This window comes from Caloenas nicobarica, chromosome 7, assembly GCF_036013445.1.
Source record: "Caloenas nicobarica isolate bCalNic1 chromosome 7, bCalNic1.hap1, whole genome shotgun sequence".
Classification (NCBI taxonomy): Eukaryota; Metazoa; Chordata; class Aves; order Columbiformes; family Columbidae; genus Caloenas; species Caloenas nicobarica.
The window spans coordinates 19,608,763-19,623,727 of NC_088251.1; the positions used below are offsets into that span (position 1 = coordinate 19,608,763).

At 50.5% G+C, this 14,965-nt stretch overlaps 1 protein-coding gene across 1 annotated transcript; it reads left to right on the plus strand.

Annotated features, from left to right (window-relative positions):
* Positions 1-6,620: 6,620 nt before the first annotated feature.
* On the plus strand, positions 6,621-12,677 carry TMEM72 (transmembrane protein 72). Its single transcript, XM_065639429.1, has 5 exons — positions 6,621-6,690; positions 10,640-10,706; positions 11,131-11,202; positions 11,889-12,028; positions 12,217-12,677. The coding sequence occupies exons 1-5, from the start codon at positions 6,621-6,623 to the stop codon at positions 12,675-12,677; spliced, it is 810 nt and encodes a 269-aa protein (XP_065495501.1).
* Positions 12,678-14,965: the final 2,288 nt, after the last annotated feature.

Consider the following 14,965-nt stretch of genomic DNA (forward strand, 5'->3'; position numbering starts at 1 on the left):
CAAAAAGTCAAATGGTTTTGATGAATGGCTAAATGTCTGTGGGCTGAACCTCATGCACAGAGCTTGTTTATACTGAGAGTTACTAGCACTCCCTCCTCCTGCCGGCTGATAAAATACTCCTCCTCCATCCATCCTTATGAAATATACTCCAGGCCAAGAGCCTGCACATGAATATCTGATCTCTTCATGAGCTCCTTTTACACTACTGCATTTCCTCCTGTGGTGGCAACTCCTCTCTGTACAGGAATAAGTAAAACATCAGCCTTATTCTGTGGTGTTTAGGTGGCATTTCAGCCTTGTTACAGACCTATTCTGCACAGAGGCAGGTTTCACTCTTCATCAGCCCAGGACAACTTTTAGCCTTTATTCTGGGTCCTGTAAATGAATCATCTCCATTAGGGTTTCACTTCAGCCGAGTAGCTTTTTTGATTGAGAATTACCCTTGGATTTCAGAAGGGATGTGCAGATTCATTGACAGGCAGGCAAGATTCATCATTCTTGAGTGAGCTGTGTTGCTGACATGCTGTGTAATCACGTCTGGATCAAGACATCACCCTGCCTCTGTTTCCCCATTCAAAATGAAAATGAGTCAGTGCAACAGAAAAACTAAGAGCATTTATGTTGACACAGTGCTGCTGTTGGCCATATTGTCAGGTCTCAATGATGAGAGGCAGCCTCCATATACAGTACACTGTAACATGTCACGCTTCTCCAGGGAAAGCAACCCCTTGTGAAGATCCTCTCACCCCTGCATGTGGCTCCTACACTGCTGCTACGAGTTGCTGTCTGCCAAGGTGACAGCTCATGTTAACAAAGCTTTTGTAGCAGGGAGGCTGAAGGGATGGAGAAGTTGGAAGAGGGAAGACAGAGCCTTAGGCAGCTTGGCCAGCATTTCAAACACCTCCTTGTGTGACAGCCCTACTGGCAGCTACCGAGGAAAGAATTGGCTGGCCTTGGGAGCAGCCTACAATCTTTATTCAGGGGTCCCAACAGCAGCTGAACTGCTGATTCAGAAATAATATTTGTGATTGATTTCATCCCTTCTTCAGCTACATACAAATAGGCTGAGGCTGCTCTGGAGTATCTCATGAGTCATTTTTCTGCCTCTGTACCTGCTCCCGTTTAGCTATATTTGGTACCCCATGGGCTCTGGGCTTTCTTTTGACCTGTGGCGTGGGGCTGGACTTCTCTTACTACAGCCCACTGTTACAAACAAAATGTTATTCTTAAAGGTGGAGATGGATCTTCCAAGCCCCTTATTCCCCTGTCTGTTTGATCATTCCGGTCCCATGGGACTTCTTGTGGGCTGAGGAATTTCTTAGTTCCAGCAGGAAAAGTGGATATGTGCTCACATGAATGACACCCTCCCATGGGGTTGAAATCCACAGCCTTCACATCCAGATCACAAGCTACGTCTATATAGCAATAAGCACAGGCTTTTTCACCTGCACTGCCTGCCTGTGTGTACCTTACCTGTCACTTCTAGCTGCCTTTTAAATAGTATTCACCTGCTAGGAGTGCTTTGTCACATCAAACTCAATATACTCTGGGAGCATTTTAGACTTCTGCCCAGACATGCAGACTCTGTGGAAAAAAGGAGATGGATCTATTTTTGTTGTGGCAGTCCATCTGGAATCACTGATGCCAGCTTCAGCATGATAAGCCTCTCCAAGTCCTGTGGCAGGCTGACTGCTTCACGGTGGGGGGTTCCTGCATGTATGGGCAGAGGCACCAACATCTGTCCCCTTCCCCTGGCAGCACCTCCACACCATCCCACACCACAGTATGATGAGCTTTACTAACACTGGACACCTGGATGAGAGATCACCCCTGGCCATTACCTGGCACAAGGCACAGCCTGTGCAAATGGCTCCATGGGAAATGCAGTGCCTCTCCATCCATGCCAGCAGTGAGAAGGTCCCCAGCAGAGGGTGTGAGCACTAAGGCTCTTCACCAGCCTCACCAGCACACCCTCTCTTGTGGCTCAGCCTCTGACACTGGGGCTGTGCCACCAGAGGCCTCTGGGGCTGGCTGTCCTGCTGGGGCACAACCAGGGCAGTACACTTCCAAGACTTGACCCCATGCCTGGCCGAATGGGAAACTCCCAGAGGAGTAGGCAAGTGTTTGTCAGCACATCAGAAAACCTTTGATCACATAGCACAATGCAAAACAGGCCAGTTATTGATTCGTGTTCGCTGCAGCTCTGGGCTCTCCCCAGCCCCCTTCAGATCTATGTGGTGTCTATCATGCTCTTCTTATTCAGGCAGTAACACTTCGTGGTGCTTTTTCATCGCCGCCTTGCAGAGGGCTGGCTACAGCCTGCCTTTCGCAGGAGCAGCCGAGCTGGTGGTGCAGCCGAGGCATCCTGCTGTCCCCTGCCGGGCAGCCCCAGCATGACTTGCAGCCCTGCCCCTGGTATGAAGACTCCAGAGGACACAATTTAGTGGTTACAGCAAAGGAAGAGGGGACACACTTAGGGTTTTCTCTCCAGCTCTGCTGTTTATGTGGGGCCCTAGTATCCTGTCTTTTCCCTGCCCCAGGATAGAAGGGAAGTTTGCCAAGTTCACCTCAGGATGCTCTCAGTTCATACAGACTGGTTTGGAAAGCTGTGGACCACTGGTGATACAAGGCAGAGCAAAACTCCCACTGCCTGTAAGGACACGTTTGTACCCAGTGAACCCACAGCTGCAATTCATTGGTGCTTCCAATCAACTGAGTTCATCTACCATCGCCTAGCTATTGTGAAAATCCGTTTCCACTAGAGGTGACCTGGTGGAAGCAGGGTACAGGGAAGCAGCACACAGCACCATTGCAAAGGTTCTGAGCAGCTGCCTGCCCTTCAGCAGCCAAGGGAGAGCATTGGTGTCAGTCTCAAATGGACACATTAGCGGAAGGAGATCCCACCTCTGCTGCAACTGCTTAGAGAGGGGACCAAGGTTGCCAAGCAAGGCTGCTTGACATGGTGGTTATAGCTGAGGGCTTTGAGAAAGGAGGGGGAGAAAAGCAAAAATAAATTTCTAGAGCATTGTGCAAGGCAGTTTGGGAACTGTTTTTACATGATGGGCAGGGAGTGAGAATCGCTGAGTAAGTCCAGCAGGTTCCCATAGGTTTCTTCCAGACCAGGGCTTGTGGTGCCCTACGCCCTGTGATGGGAATCTCCACTCACCACAGCGCTCTTGCAGCATCACCACTTTGCAGAGGCAAGGCACAAAGTACATGCTGCACCCCCGCAGCCTTGCAGAGGTGGCCATACAGGACAGACGGTGCACTGTGGCCCTGTTCACAGAAGACTGGCCATGGTGGCCATGCCACAGCAAAATGATTCAGGCAAAGCGTGAGGAGAGAGGGATGAAGATGAGTACTAACCTCACCATGAAACCCTAACACTGCAATAAAATCCTCTCACATCAAACCATATATCAGTGGAAGCAGCCTGCAAATGTGATCCTGGCTGGCAGCCAAAGTGCAAATGGCAAGCCTCTGTGCAAGGGAGGGGGTTAATGTGCAGTGGGGAGCACTGCCATTATGTGTCCCAGAACAGGCTGTGCTGGTGCATAGGTTTCGCAGTGTTGGTTACAGGCAATTAAACCCCCCTAAGGTCATAATTTCTCATTCCCCTTCCAAGTGCATAAACTTACTCCAAAGAACCTCACCAAAACACACTCAAATGGCTCACAGTATTGTCTTTCCACCTGAACAGAGGCAGAAGGGGAAGTGACCCCTCTACCAAGAAAAATCAGGTTCGTGTGTGGTTGTTTTGTAGGAGCACTAGCCAAACAATTCCTAAATAGAAGGAAGGAGCTGCTAAAGGAGTGTTGGTACAAAGCAAGTCTGAGGATACTTGTGCTGTTCAGTCCATGCTCCCCTCCTGGACAGTGGAGTGCGAGAATCACTAGTGCACCAGTGAATAGTGAGTGGAGAAGACCTTATGTTACCCCAGCCTAAGGCTCTCCCCAGGTGGGGACGAGGACCCTCAGGAAGGCTCATGTAGGCCCACTCAGAGGATGGAAGTTGAGCAATAGCTAAGCGAACATGGGAGAGAGACAGGAGATTTAAGGTATTAACATATTAATCTGCCTTTCCCAAATGGATTCTGTTCTTCCATTACCACAACCCATACATTTACATTTATTTTAAACCCTGGGGCTTGTTGCTTTCCAGAAAGGAAACATTGCTTTCAAGGGCCCTTAGACAAAGTCATTTAGTTTCTGGGTGAGAGCTCAGTGCAGTTCTAAGGAGCTCCAGGGTAACAGCCCAGCGCACTGCACTGCCCACCATGGGAGGAGGCAGCGGCTTGCTGCACTAAGAGGGGCTGGGTGGGTGCTGACAGTGCTCAGGATTGCACTGTGGTGTTTGCTGCTTTTCTTCAAGCCTAAACTCATGGTAGAAAGTGATTCTGAAAGACTCTTATGTCTTCCTTTCATCTACTTACTTTTTAAGTAGTTTTCTAGCTTTCCAGTTGGTAAAGAAATGCTTGAGATTTAATACATCAATGTTAGGAAAAAAAAAAAAAAAAGACAGTAAGGAAAAAAGGCACCCAGACTGTTTGCAAAACTGCGGAGCTCTTAAGCTGTTTTGGTGACCTCTGGACGCAGAGGGTGCTCCTGGAGCCTACAGCGATGTGCAAAGAGGTCAGGGGGTTCACCCCACCTGTGCTCAGCCACAGGGGCCAGGGCTGTGGGCTGCCGCATCTGGGCTCTTCCCCAGCCTTCGTGTGACCTTCCCCACTGGCTCTATTTCCCTCTTTGTCTCTGTTGAAAAGGAAGTTTTGACACACCACTGAATCGTCAGTTCCTTCAAACACCCATAGTAGTGTGGGAGGACAAGAGGAAATGGGAACACCCAAATGCAGAAGCAGTGCTGAAAGGCAAAGACATATTTTGGGTCTGCATCATTCAGTGCTGCCCCTCAGGATGCTCTGGAAGCCCTTCTCTGGTGGGAAGTGTTCACATGGAAAACATATTCTGCCCCCAAACCTTGTCGGCATTGTCTGCTGCAAAATCCCTGCCACCCACCACCTTGTGTCATAAAAAACACTTTCTGAAGTTATTTACAGGAATTAGGGACTCATTTCATGAGCTCAGGCATTTGGCTGTTTTGGGAAAATCCCAGCCTGAAATACAGACCTAGGACCTGTGGGAGAAAAACTGCCACTGTGCCCTTGGACCAAGTCAGCTCTAGCCCAGGACATGTCAGTACAACACATGCTGGCCAGGTTCAGCTTTGTGGTCTCAGGCAATTGAGAAGGGATCACGGGAGACAGGTTCGGCCAGTTGCTGCCTCCCCACAGGGCTGCCTGTGCGTGAGCTGAGTGTGATTCACCCAGACCCTTGCCAGCCCCACTGCCAGTGGCACAGCAAGCGCAGCGAGGGGCAGGGGCTGCAGTGCCCCTCCTGACACTGCCCACAGCACAAGGTGAGCTCACTGACCTGTGAGCCCACAGCCCTGCAGACATCAGACGTCCCTGCTGCCTGCTGGGACTGAGCTGTTGCTCACACACCCCTCCTCCTGGGACCGCAAGGACCAGATGCTGCTTCTGACACCCCCTCTTCCCTGGGCAGGAGCAGGTGGGGATCACACTGGTGACCCCCAGTGAGATGCACCGTGTTCATGCATAGAGGCATGTGGGAATGGGGGGCAGGCCAGTGCTGTCCCATCTTGTCCTTCAGACATGTCTAGGCCTGCTCCTCTCCAGCGGTGCTGTGTCCTGAGAGACAAGCCAAGGACCTTCAAACTGTCTATCAAATCCAATACAAGGAGATCAGAGTATGTATGCACCCCACTGCCCATGTCAGGACACCTGTGTGACCCCGGTATTGTTCAAATGTCTCCAGTCACTACAACACAAAAATATGTTTCACTGACATTCCCAAGAGGAGAAATACGCATCTCCCCTGCCATGACTGGCCTGGGCCTGTAGTACCCTTGGGAATAGATCTGATGTCTTTGCTCCTGTGGTCACACATCTGCTCAGACACTGCCCAAGCTGTACTAGTCAGAGCCTGGCAAAACCTGCATGAGAAGCAGCAGCCATGGTGGGAGCTCAGCTGCAAGGTGCAGCAGGGCTGGGGTGCCCTGGGAGCCCTGCCACCTGCCAGAAATGTGCTGTGGTCTTGCCAAGAAGAAACATCGCCATCCTCACAAATGGTTAACCTGCCGGGAGCTGCACAGCACTAATGACTTCACATGCATTTAATCAGCTTGGCCTTCCAGAGCCTCCTCCTCCTCCTCGGGAGCAGGAAAGGCCGTGTACCCCGGGTGCAGATGCTGCCAAAGCCGCACCCCCCCTTACCAATCATTAATCACCCCTGGGCCAGCAACACGAGCAAGCGGCAAGCAAGCAGGAAAGGGCCGAGTCCCCGCAGCTCCTGCAGGAACAGCAAGAAGCGGTGCTGACCGGTTCCCTGTGGTGGCAGCTTGCTCTTCGACCACCCTCCCTTGGAAGACCCCGGTGAAGGTGACCAGTCCTGCAGGCATTTCTTTTTTTCTTCAGGAAGGTCACTTGGTCCTGGAGCCAGGAGGCTCTGCCTGTGGCTGGGAGCTGCTGGGCTACGTATGAGACAGGAGCTTTGAAGAGGGAGCTTCTGCCTCCTCGGCACCACAGTCTTCATCTCTTCACCATGCAGCACAAGGTGCTTTGGAGTGCCTTGGAGTACACCTGTCGGTTGCTGGGCGTCTCCACAGCAGCAGGTAAGTGCGAGCTCCCTTCTTCTTTTGCACTAAAAAGCTCTGCGTGGGTTTCGGGAACTCTGAGCTGTCTCCCTGCCTTTGCCCAGGTGCAGCCACTGCCCCATCCTGCAAAGGGGACAGGGAAACTTAATCACTTGCCAGGCTCTTTCCAAATACTGTGGGAGGCACAACGAGACATCAGAAAGGATAAACCAGCACTTAGTACCGCAGAGGACAAGCACAAATGGAAAATATAACTAAATTATATTATCATAAAACAGACATGGGAATAGGCAAAATGTGAATGAGACTGAAAGGCAAAATACTCATGGCTGCACAAAACTGTCAGGCTGCTCTGTGGGATGTGAAACTGAAGAAGGAGCAACTTGTGCTGTGCACAGTGAGTTGCCCTGTACCAGGCAGCATGGAGAGGTCCCAGCCACAGTGACACAGCTTCTGCCAAAGTGCTGCTGTGCCTCTCTAGCAACCTGTCAGGGAACAGGCTCAGGAAGCAGTTCAGGTTATAGCTGCAGTACAAACATCATAAATTCACCCACCTGGCTAGTTGCATCCTCTCACCCACTGCCAGGGGCTGCTCAGGAGCAGCATCCTCTGGCTTTGGTGACACATCTGAGTGCTTGATTTCAGGCGAAATGCAGGTGTTTTGAGCCAGGTGTCTCAGGCACAGCATCTCACTCAGAAGTGTGGTGAATAACGCATCACATCAGGCATCTCCAGATGGGACTTTGGGAAACAGCTAATGCTCAGGGGTTCACTCCAGCATTGCTGCTGACTCACTGTTATGGGACAGGATGACAGTGCTCTCTGCCTTATTTTCCCCATCAGTAAAGCAGAGATCTAAGTGCCTGATTTGCCTAAAGGCTAGAGGTGTGAACGAGAAGTTCTTGGTGAGAAGTGACTTGAAGTGGTGTCTGTGGTTCCTGTGTCAGACACCTGGGACTTTCAGATTCAGACACTGCAGAGAAGGCCCTCCTACCTCCCCATTTCCTTTATCAGCCACAGATAGCCATGACAGACAGTTTGCTCAAGTCAGGGGCAAAACAGAAAGCACACAGATCAGCTGGAGAGAGCACAGGTTCCCAAGGACAGGCAAAGCCCAGCTGCAACAGTGGAGGCTGTCCTCTGGAATGTGCTTTAACTGACAGATAACAAGCAGAGATTTGAGTCTCTGAGTTTACACAAACTTCCGGTAGATACGTGCACGTCATGATAAGACTGCAACAGATAGGAGCTGGGACACAGCTTTAACCAGCAAATGCAAACATCTTCCTTTCTTCATCCTCATTCCCATCGGGGTTTCATGAGCCCCACGCTGGTCATACTCTCCCTTCAACCTCCAAGGAAACTCACAGAGACCTTCCTGGGAGAAAACACGAGCATGTTGCCATGGGAAAACTAAAGCTAGAACACCAAAACTGAATGTAGCTTACAATTTGGAAATGTCTTAGTGGAATATAATCTCTCTCCTGCTTGTTTTCTTTCTATCATTTTGCATCATCTCTACCACTTTCTATAGTTCTTGAAATAGCAGCACAGTTTTCTCTCTGCTGAGCATCACAGAGTGTAAACAGCTGCACTACTGATCTCTGTGCTTTTTCATAGCTCTGATGCATTCCCAGTATTGCATGGCTTTCCCAAAAGGCCAGTGGAGAATGGGAGGTACCTGTGTTTTATGCCTCTATGTGTCTCAAGGGAGTAAGAAACCAGCTTGATGCAGTGTTTAGTGCCTGATGAGGGGTGTGAGGTTTTTTCATGAAATGGAAACCATGCAGAAGAGAATCCCATGGGTTTTGTTTGGAAAAACAAAACAAAACAGAAAAAAAGCAAAACAAAACAACAAACAAACCAACCCAAAAAACAGTATGAAAGGGAGAGTGCATCAGCCTCACTGATTGATTCTAAGAAGGGCTAGCCAGCACCATAAGCTGCTTGCAAACACAGGTTACTCACATAATATAAACCTTCCCTTCCCGCAGGATCTTGGAGTGCAATGGCTGGCTGCAATGGTGGAGCTACAGGGTTTCTTGAGTGTGTAAAATCGGACAGCCCTGCCATCAACAGATATCAAACAGCCTCACAATTCACTGCAGTGTTGGGGGCATCTCTGTAGTTGAGAGATTTTAGGCCTTGTGATTTCTGTTTTTAGGAAATAGTCCTTACTTATTTCTTAATTCACATGCTTTCAACCATTTAATTCCTAATCATGTGCCTTTAGGCACATGGTTTGGATAGGATCCAAATCAAGGCAGCAACTAGTCCAAACAAACACCTCGGAAACAGTCCTTTGATTCTTGCAGATTCTTCATCAAAACAGCTTTGTAGATAAAGCAGAAGCTGTGCAAAATGAGGAAACCTCCCATCCAGAGCAGAGAATCGAGCATAACAGTTGAGCTGTTGAATTCTGCATTCATCCGCAGGGAATGAATGAATGAATGAACTCCACGCTTGTAGGGGAGATTATAAAGAAGGATTCTCAGTCACAAGATAGCAAAAGACAATGCTTTGCATCTAAGATTACACAGTTCATACAACTCTGCGGCCCTCTGATAAGACTGATTTCCCTGCACCTCTGCTCAGGGCTGGAGAGGCAGCCTCCACGGAGGAAAGCAGCATGTGGGCCCCATGTGTTCTCCTGGCTGACAGGGACCAGCAGCTGCAGGTGACACAGGGGGAACCCAAGCAAGACACAGCACCCCAGTGGGGCTTTGCTCAGCCAGGACAGGAGAGCTGTATGCTCAGGCACTGACCCTCAGCAGTGACCCATGTTACAGGCTTGATAGACACTGGTCTGCATCCCTGTTTGGGAATATGGTGCCCTTCTCCAACTGGGGCAAATCACAGCTCAGGTAGATGAACCCAACCGGCACCTCAAGCCTTGGCTAGCATGCATTAAGCAGGACCTGCAGTGAACTTCCTGAGCACCAGTGGATGGGCAGGGATTGCTCGCTGAGATGTGGAGACTTCAAGTGCAGACAGGAGTGCAGTGATAGTGTAGAGTGATGCCCTGGCGGTGAGACCTGGGCTCCTCTCAGCCCCACGCCACTGGTACTTGTGCACTGTGACCGGCTGATTGTGGACCAACCAACTTGCTGCAGCTGGTGTGAGGCACTTCATTTTTGCACCATTTTGGAAATAGTCTTGTCGAGAGCTGAAGAACGTTGAAGGAAATTTTCCATCCCCTGAAGCTATTGGCCCCAAACAGCCAGTTCAGGGAAGATTTTAGCCTTGCTAATACTCTTAATCCCCCTTAAACTGACTCCCCAGTGTGCTGTGCTGGACGGGGCACTGAGGGGATGTTCATTCCTTGTATTTAATCTGCCTGCCCCCAGTACATGTTTTTCTGTTTGGCTAGCAAAGGATCTTGATGTCATGGCTACAGCCCTTTGTGAAGGCAGCTGGCACGGTTCCCTGGTCCTGCTGGTACCCTGCAGACAGTTGTTTGGTGCAGCTGGCCTGGGCAAACAGGGGAGGCAGGGGAGAGGAGTTGCAGGCACTGGGGGGACCTGGGCAGAGAGGTCCCCAGATCAGGAAGGGGCAGAGGTAGAAGGGGCAGTGTGAGGGAAGTTCCTGTGGCAACCATGATGAGGCATCATGGCAGGGGGTGGAAGGGACACAGGACACCACTGCTCACCTCCCCCAGCTGTCCAAGACCAGCTGGTATCCCTAGAGCACCTGTCCCCAGCCCATGCAGTGGCAAAGCTGCCATGGCAGGGATGCAGCTGGGATGGGTTTCTGGACTTTATGTCAAGGCCAGCATTCAGCTCCGACCCTTTTGCGATAGTGTGTCAGCATGAATCGCTGGTGCTGGAAGTCCTAACATGCTGCACAACGTGGGAGAAGTAGCCTCACCAGCCCCTGGGGAAATCGGAGCATCGATCCTGCGAGCTGGGGCACTGGAGAGACAGGAACCAACCCTGCAGTCAGCGTTTTTCCTGCCTTCTCTTTCTAGTGCTGATCGGTGTGGGCGTAGAAACTCTGCAGCGAGGACAGTTCAAAAGCCTGGCTTTCTATCTGCTGTGAGTATTTTTGCTCTTGGAATCAGAACCGGTGGGGGTGACAAGTTTGATTCCTCCACTGTATGTAGCACCAGACTAGACTGCAACAGCAGTAGTGAGCAGTGTCCAAGGACTTGGGGAATTCAGATGTCCATCTCTGGGTTTCGTATAAATAAGCTATTTCTGTTAAAGAAAATGATGCTACTGCATCACCCATGCTACTGCAGACTCAGGCAGGCCAGAGGTGACACTGGCTGCAAATTGACCCGGGGTGCAGAAGGGCTTTGAGCTGTCCTCCATCAACCAGCTGAGCAGAGAGTGTTCAGACCCTGGCACACAGAATGTGTTGTGAACTGTGTAGTAAATCTTGGCGCTCTATGCCCCTTCTGCCACCTGGAGAGTGTATTCAGGTTCAGCCCTGCTCCCTGACAGCTCGACCTTTCAGTTTTTCAGGGGTTGCAGTTACTGTCTGTGAAGGCTTCTTCTTTATCAGTTTGTTCCTGGAGATGTGCTTCACGTGAGTAGACCTTGTCCAGTCTTCTCTAGCCTTGGTGGGACCTCCCTAAGGCAACTGGCCCCTAACAGGCCACACCAGACCTAGATGAGCTGCAAGTGACCAATCAAAGGTCCTGCCCCTACTGCCACGGCAAGTACATTCAGGCGGGGGCGAGGTAAGTGGGGCCACGTCCACTGCCAGTTAAACCTGTGTTTTAACCCAGGATTGTGCCATAATTTGCTGATCACCAGCACGACATACTCTGGTCTGCAGCATCTGCTCAACACACAGTATGAAGCCCTACAAACCTTCGCAGAGATGACACTGAAGTTTAAGTTAGAATGTAGAAAATCCTTATGTACTTCTCAGAGGCTGAGCACTTCTGCTGTCTTTTAGCATAAACTCAAAAGCCCTGATAGCTTAGAAGCAATGCCTTACTCGAGATAATAGGCACTCAACTAGTTGTAAAGTGGGCAAACACACCACAGAGAGATGGCCTGAGATGCTGACCTCTGGCAGATGCAGCCCCTGGCCTCTATCCTCCATGGGAGGGGCTCAGGCTTTGCTTACCTTCTCTGACCAATACAGTGGTTTCCTGGCAAGTCCGAGTGAGGATCTGAACCTTGAGATGGGTGATTGTTAAGTCCAAATCTTGTTGACATGTGCTTGGTTCCCCATCCCACGAGGACCTCTGTTTCTCTCCACAGATATGAGCCTGACTCCCTGGCACAGACCTGCTGGAAGCAAGCTAGACGCCCAGGGAGCTTCCAGAAATTCCTGGGGTACACGCTGCTCTCAGTGGCTTGTTTCCTGCATCCCATCCTTGTCTGGCACGTCACCATCCCTGGTGAGAAGCCCATGCTGGGATGAGGAGTAGCATAGATGGAAGAGGAGTATGGTCTGTCAGGGGCCAGAGAGGGTAGAGATATGTGGGTGTGGGTTGGTTGAGGGGAATACTGAGCTAGCTGGACTAAGCACTGCTTGGTGAGCTCTTCACTTTGCCCCAATCCTCAGCCAACTTGGCCTTCTCCCCAGGGTCCATGCTGGTGCTCACTGCCCTGGCCTACTTCTTGCTGAGCAAGAGAAGGAAGAGCCCAGGACACAAAGAGACACATCCCCAAGTGGGCCAGTATGTGGACCCTTCAGCCACCATGGCAGCCCCAACCATCACTGGTGACACTGAGCAGACCTACACCTTCCATGGGGCCCAGAGGGAGCAGCATCGCTCACTGCTGGGCCACATGAAGAGCATTCTGAAGGGCAGCAAGGACAGGAGCCCAGCCCCAGCAGCTCCTGCCCAACCAGTGGCCCCACCAGCCCCACGCAAGCAAGTGCACTTCCAGGAGAAGGTGGTTCAGATCATCCCCTCTGTCAGCGAGAGCTTGGAGGACGTGGAGAGCGAGGCTGAAGAGACCACATCGGACACAACACCCATCCTCACCCCACCTGATGCTCCCGTCATCCTCACACCTCTCAGCTCCACTGGCCTCTTTTGAGCCCTCAGAAAGAACAAGGACAGGGGAGACTTGCTACCCCTGCCACTGGCATCTCTCCCTGCCACTCTAGCAGCCCAGAAGGTGCCCCTCCTTGCCGTCCCTGCCTCTAGGGTGACAACTGTGTCATCTCCATTTCAAGGGGCTGCCCACACTAAATGGTCCCACACCTTGTGAGGGACAATGGCAGTCCTCAGCTCCTGCAGTGCCATGCCCAGGGGACAGGTGGTTTTTCAGCCATGGCCTCACGTGTGGGTCATCCCTCTGTTATGGCACTACACATCACTGTGGCTGCTCCTGCCTAACATCACAGCTGCGGTATGTGCCTCCCAGGGGAAGCTGCAGGCAGGAGGGGGGGACCACCATTCACTCTGAGCAGCCTTTGCTGCACGCAGTTGTCTCCCTCCTGCCCTTGCTGTGCATGGAAGCACTCACACACATCTAGCACAGGGCACTGCAGCCTGCAGGTTCCCTCTCAGCATCTGCACTGCCAGCAGCAGTCCCAGGGCATCCAAAATGTCATTCTGGAGGTGTGCTGAGACCAATCACGCCCCTGGGGCTAGTGCCTGGTAAGTGCCCTCTCCTGAGACTTGCTTCAAGCCCAGCAGGGAAATCACCTCTGACCTTGGGGACACCTATGCAGGAGCAGGGAGGAGCTTGGGGCTTCCTGATGTCCCCTGCCTGGACAGCCCTCTTGAGTTAGAAGAGCTTTAGGATGATATAGCAGCTCAGGTCATGAGGTTCAGCACTGTGTCGGCACAGAAGACCTTATATAACTCCCTGTGTGTGTTAATTATGGGCCCCAGGGGGCAAAGGCAATAATAAAGTTACAACGTTGTCCCACAAGTCCGCTCCATGACAGCTCTTCCCTGAACCCTTCACCTCTGGCTTAATCCTGTCATATATTCTGCCCTTTGAGGGCCATTCACCTATAATCAGGCATTTTTCTTCTACCCAACTCATCCCCTTGGCTCTCACCTGAGGACTGAGACTTTCTGCTTCCAGATGGCAAATGCCATCTGTGCCTGCAGATAACATCACCAAGACCTGTCACATCAGCATCAAGCAACTCTTCTGTTGCCCATGGGAAAGCACTCAGGTGACTGGTTTTTTTCAGACATGGGCCATGAGGCCATGCTGTCACCGCTGCTGTGAGGAAGAGTTGTAACTGCTCTGAGTCCAGACACAAAGCATTGGGGTGAGATGCTGATAAGGAGAGAAGATCCCTGTGAGACCTTGCTTAGACTATTTATAAGGCAGAAGTCAGTGAGGCTGGCTGTTTTCCTTGGAAATACATTATTTCTTCTTTTCAAAATCTCGGCTCTCTGAGTCACAATCAACATGTTCATTTAGGAAAACAAGGTAGTTTGAAGTATGAAAACATGAAATGTAAGTGTTCAAATATCAGAAAGCGACTGAGATAAGAACCTAATGCTACTTTTTAATTAACTCTTTTAAAGCGACTCCTGATTTGGGAGATGGATGGGGAAGAAGGAACAAGATACTGACTCACAACATTTGATAGCCTGTATTTCATAATGAAACTCTCTCCACAAAAGCAACTTATGAATGGTTGCACACACTTGTCATTCCTACAACCAGACATGAACAAAAAGCTTTTTGTTGCATCACCAACATTTAAAATGATAGCTGGTATCAATCTGCTCTAACACAATACACATATTAGAGACCTTCTCCTTCTGGCTGCACAAATTAACCCTCCACCCCATAACTGCATGCTGGGGAACAGTCACGTACACATTTGCCTTTAGGGACATTTTGCACAGAAAACTGTGCCCATCTATAGCCTAGCACTGCGTGACTGATAGGCAGCAAGCCCAGGATCCATCCACAGCTCCACTCTCAAGCTTGTGTATTCATCACATTAAGAAACAAAAATAAAGCTATTTTCTTCTCAAATTAGTGTCCAAACTGCATACCAGCAGCAACAAAGGTCTCAACCTGCCCTTGCCAACTCTGACCCAAAAGGCTGTGCTCAGAGCTGACTCCCCAGCTCAATCACATATCTGCTTTGCTATTAAAACTGATCTCATTAGCAAGCTTGGCTTTCTGTATCATCCAATGCTCTTCTTTGAACGTTGCATAACTAATTACACACACACAGAGATAAGGTTTGTTGAACAGGCGCTGCTCCAAATCGATCAAGTGATCTGCTGACAAGAGAAAGACCACATTTCTGCAGCCTCCTCTCCAGCCCTGAGCAAAGCTCCAGGGCAGCCTGGATGTGAACAGCTGCTTTTGACAAACGTTATCCTTCAGCCCTTATTCAA

Excerpts from the sequence above, each read along its gene's own strand:
- TMEM72 (XM_065639429.1), top strand. The coding sequence starts at position 6,621 with ATGCAGCACAAGGTGCTTTGGAGTGCCTTGGAGTACACCTGTCGGTTG. Across the intron at positions 6,691-10,639 it reads GGGCGTCTCCACAGCAGCAG|TGCTGATCGGTGTGGGCGTA; the intron begins GTAAGTGCGAGC and ends TTCTCTTTCTAG. Across the intron at positions 10,707-11,130 it reads AGCCTGGCTTTCTATCTGCT|TTTTTCAGGGGTTGCAGTTA; the intron begins GTGAGTATTTTT and ends TCGACCTTTCAG.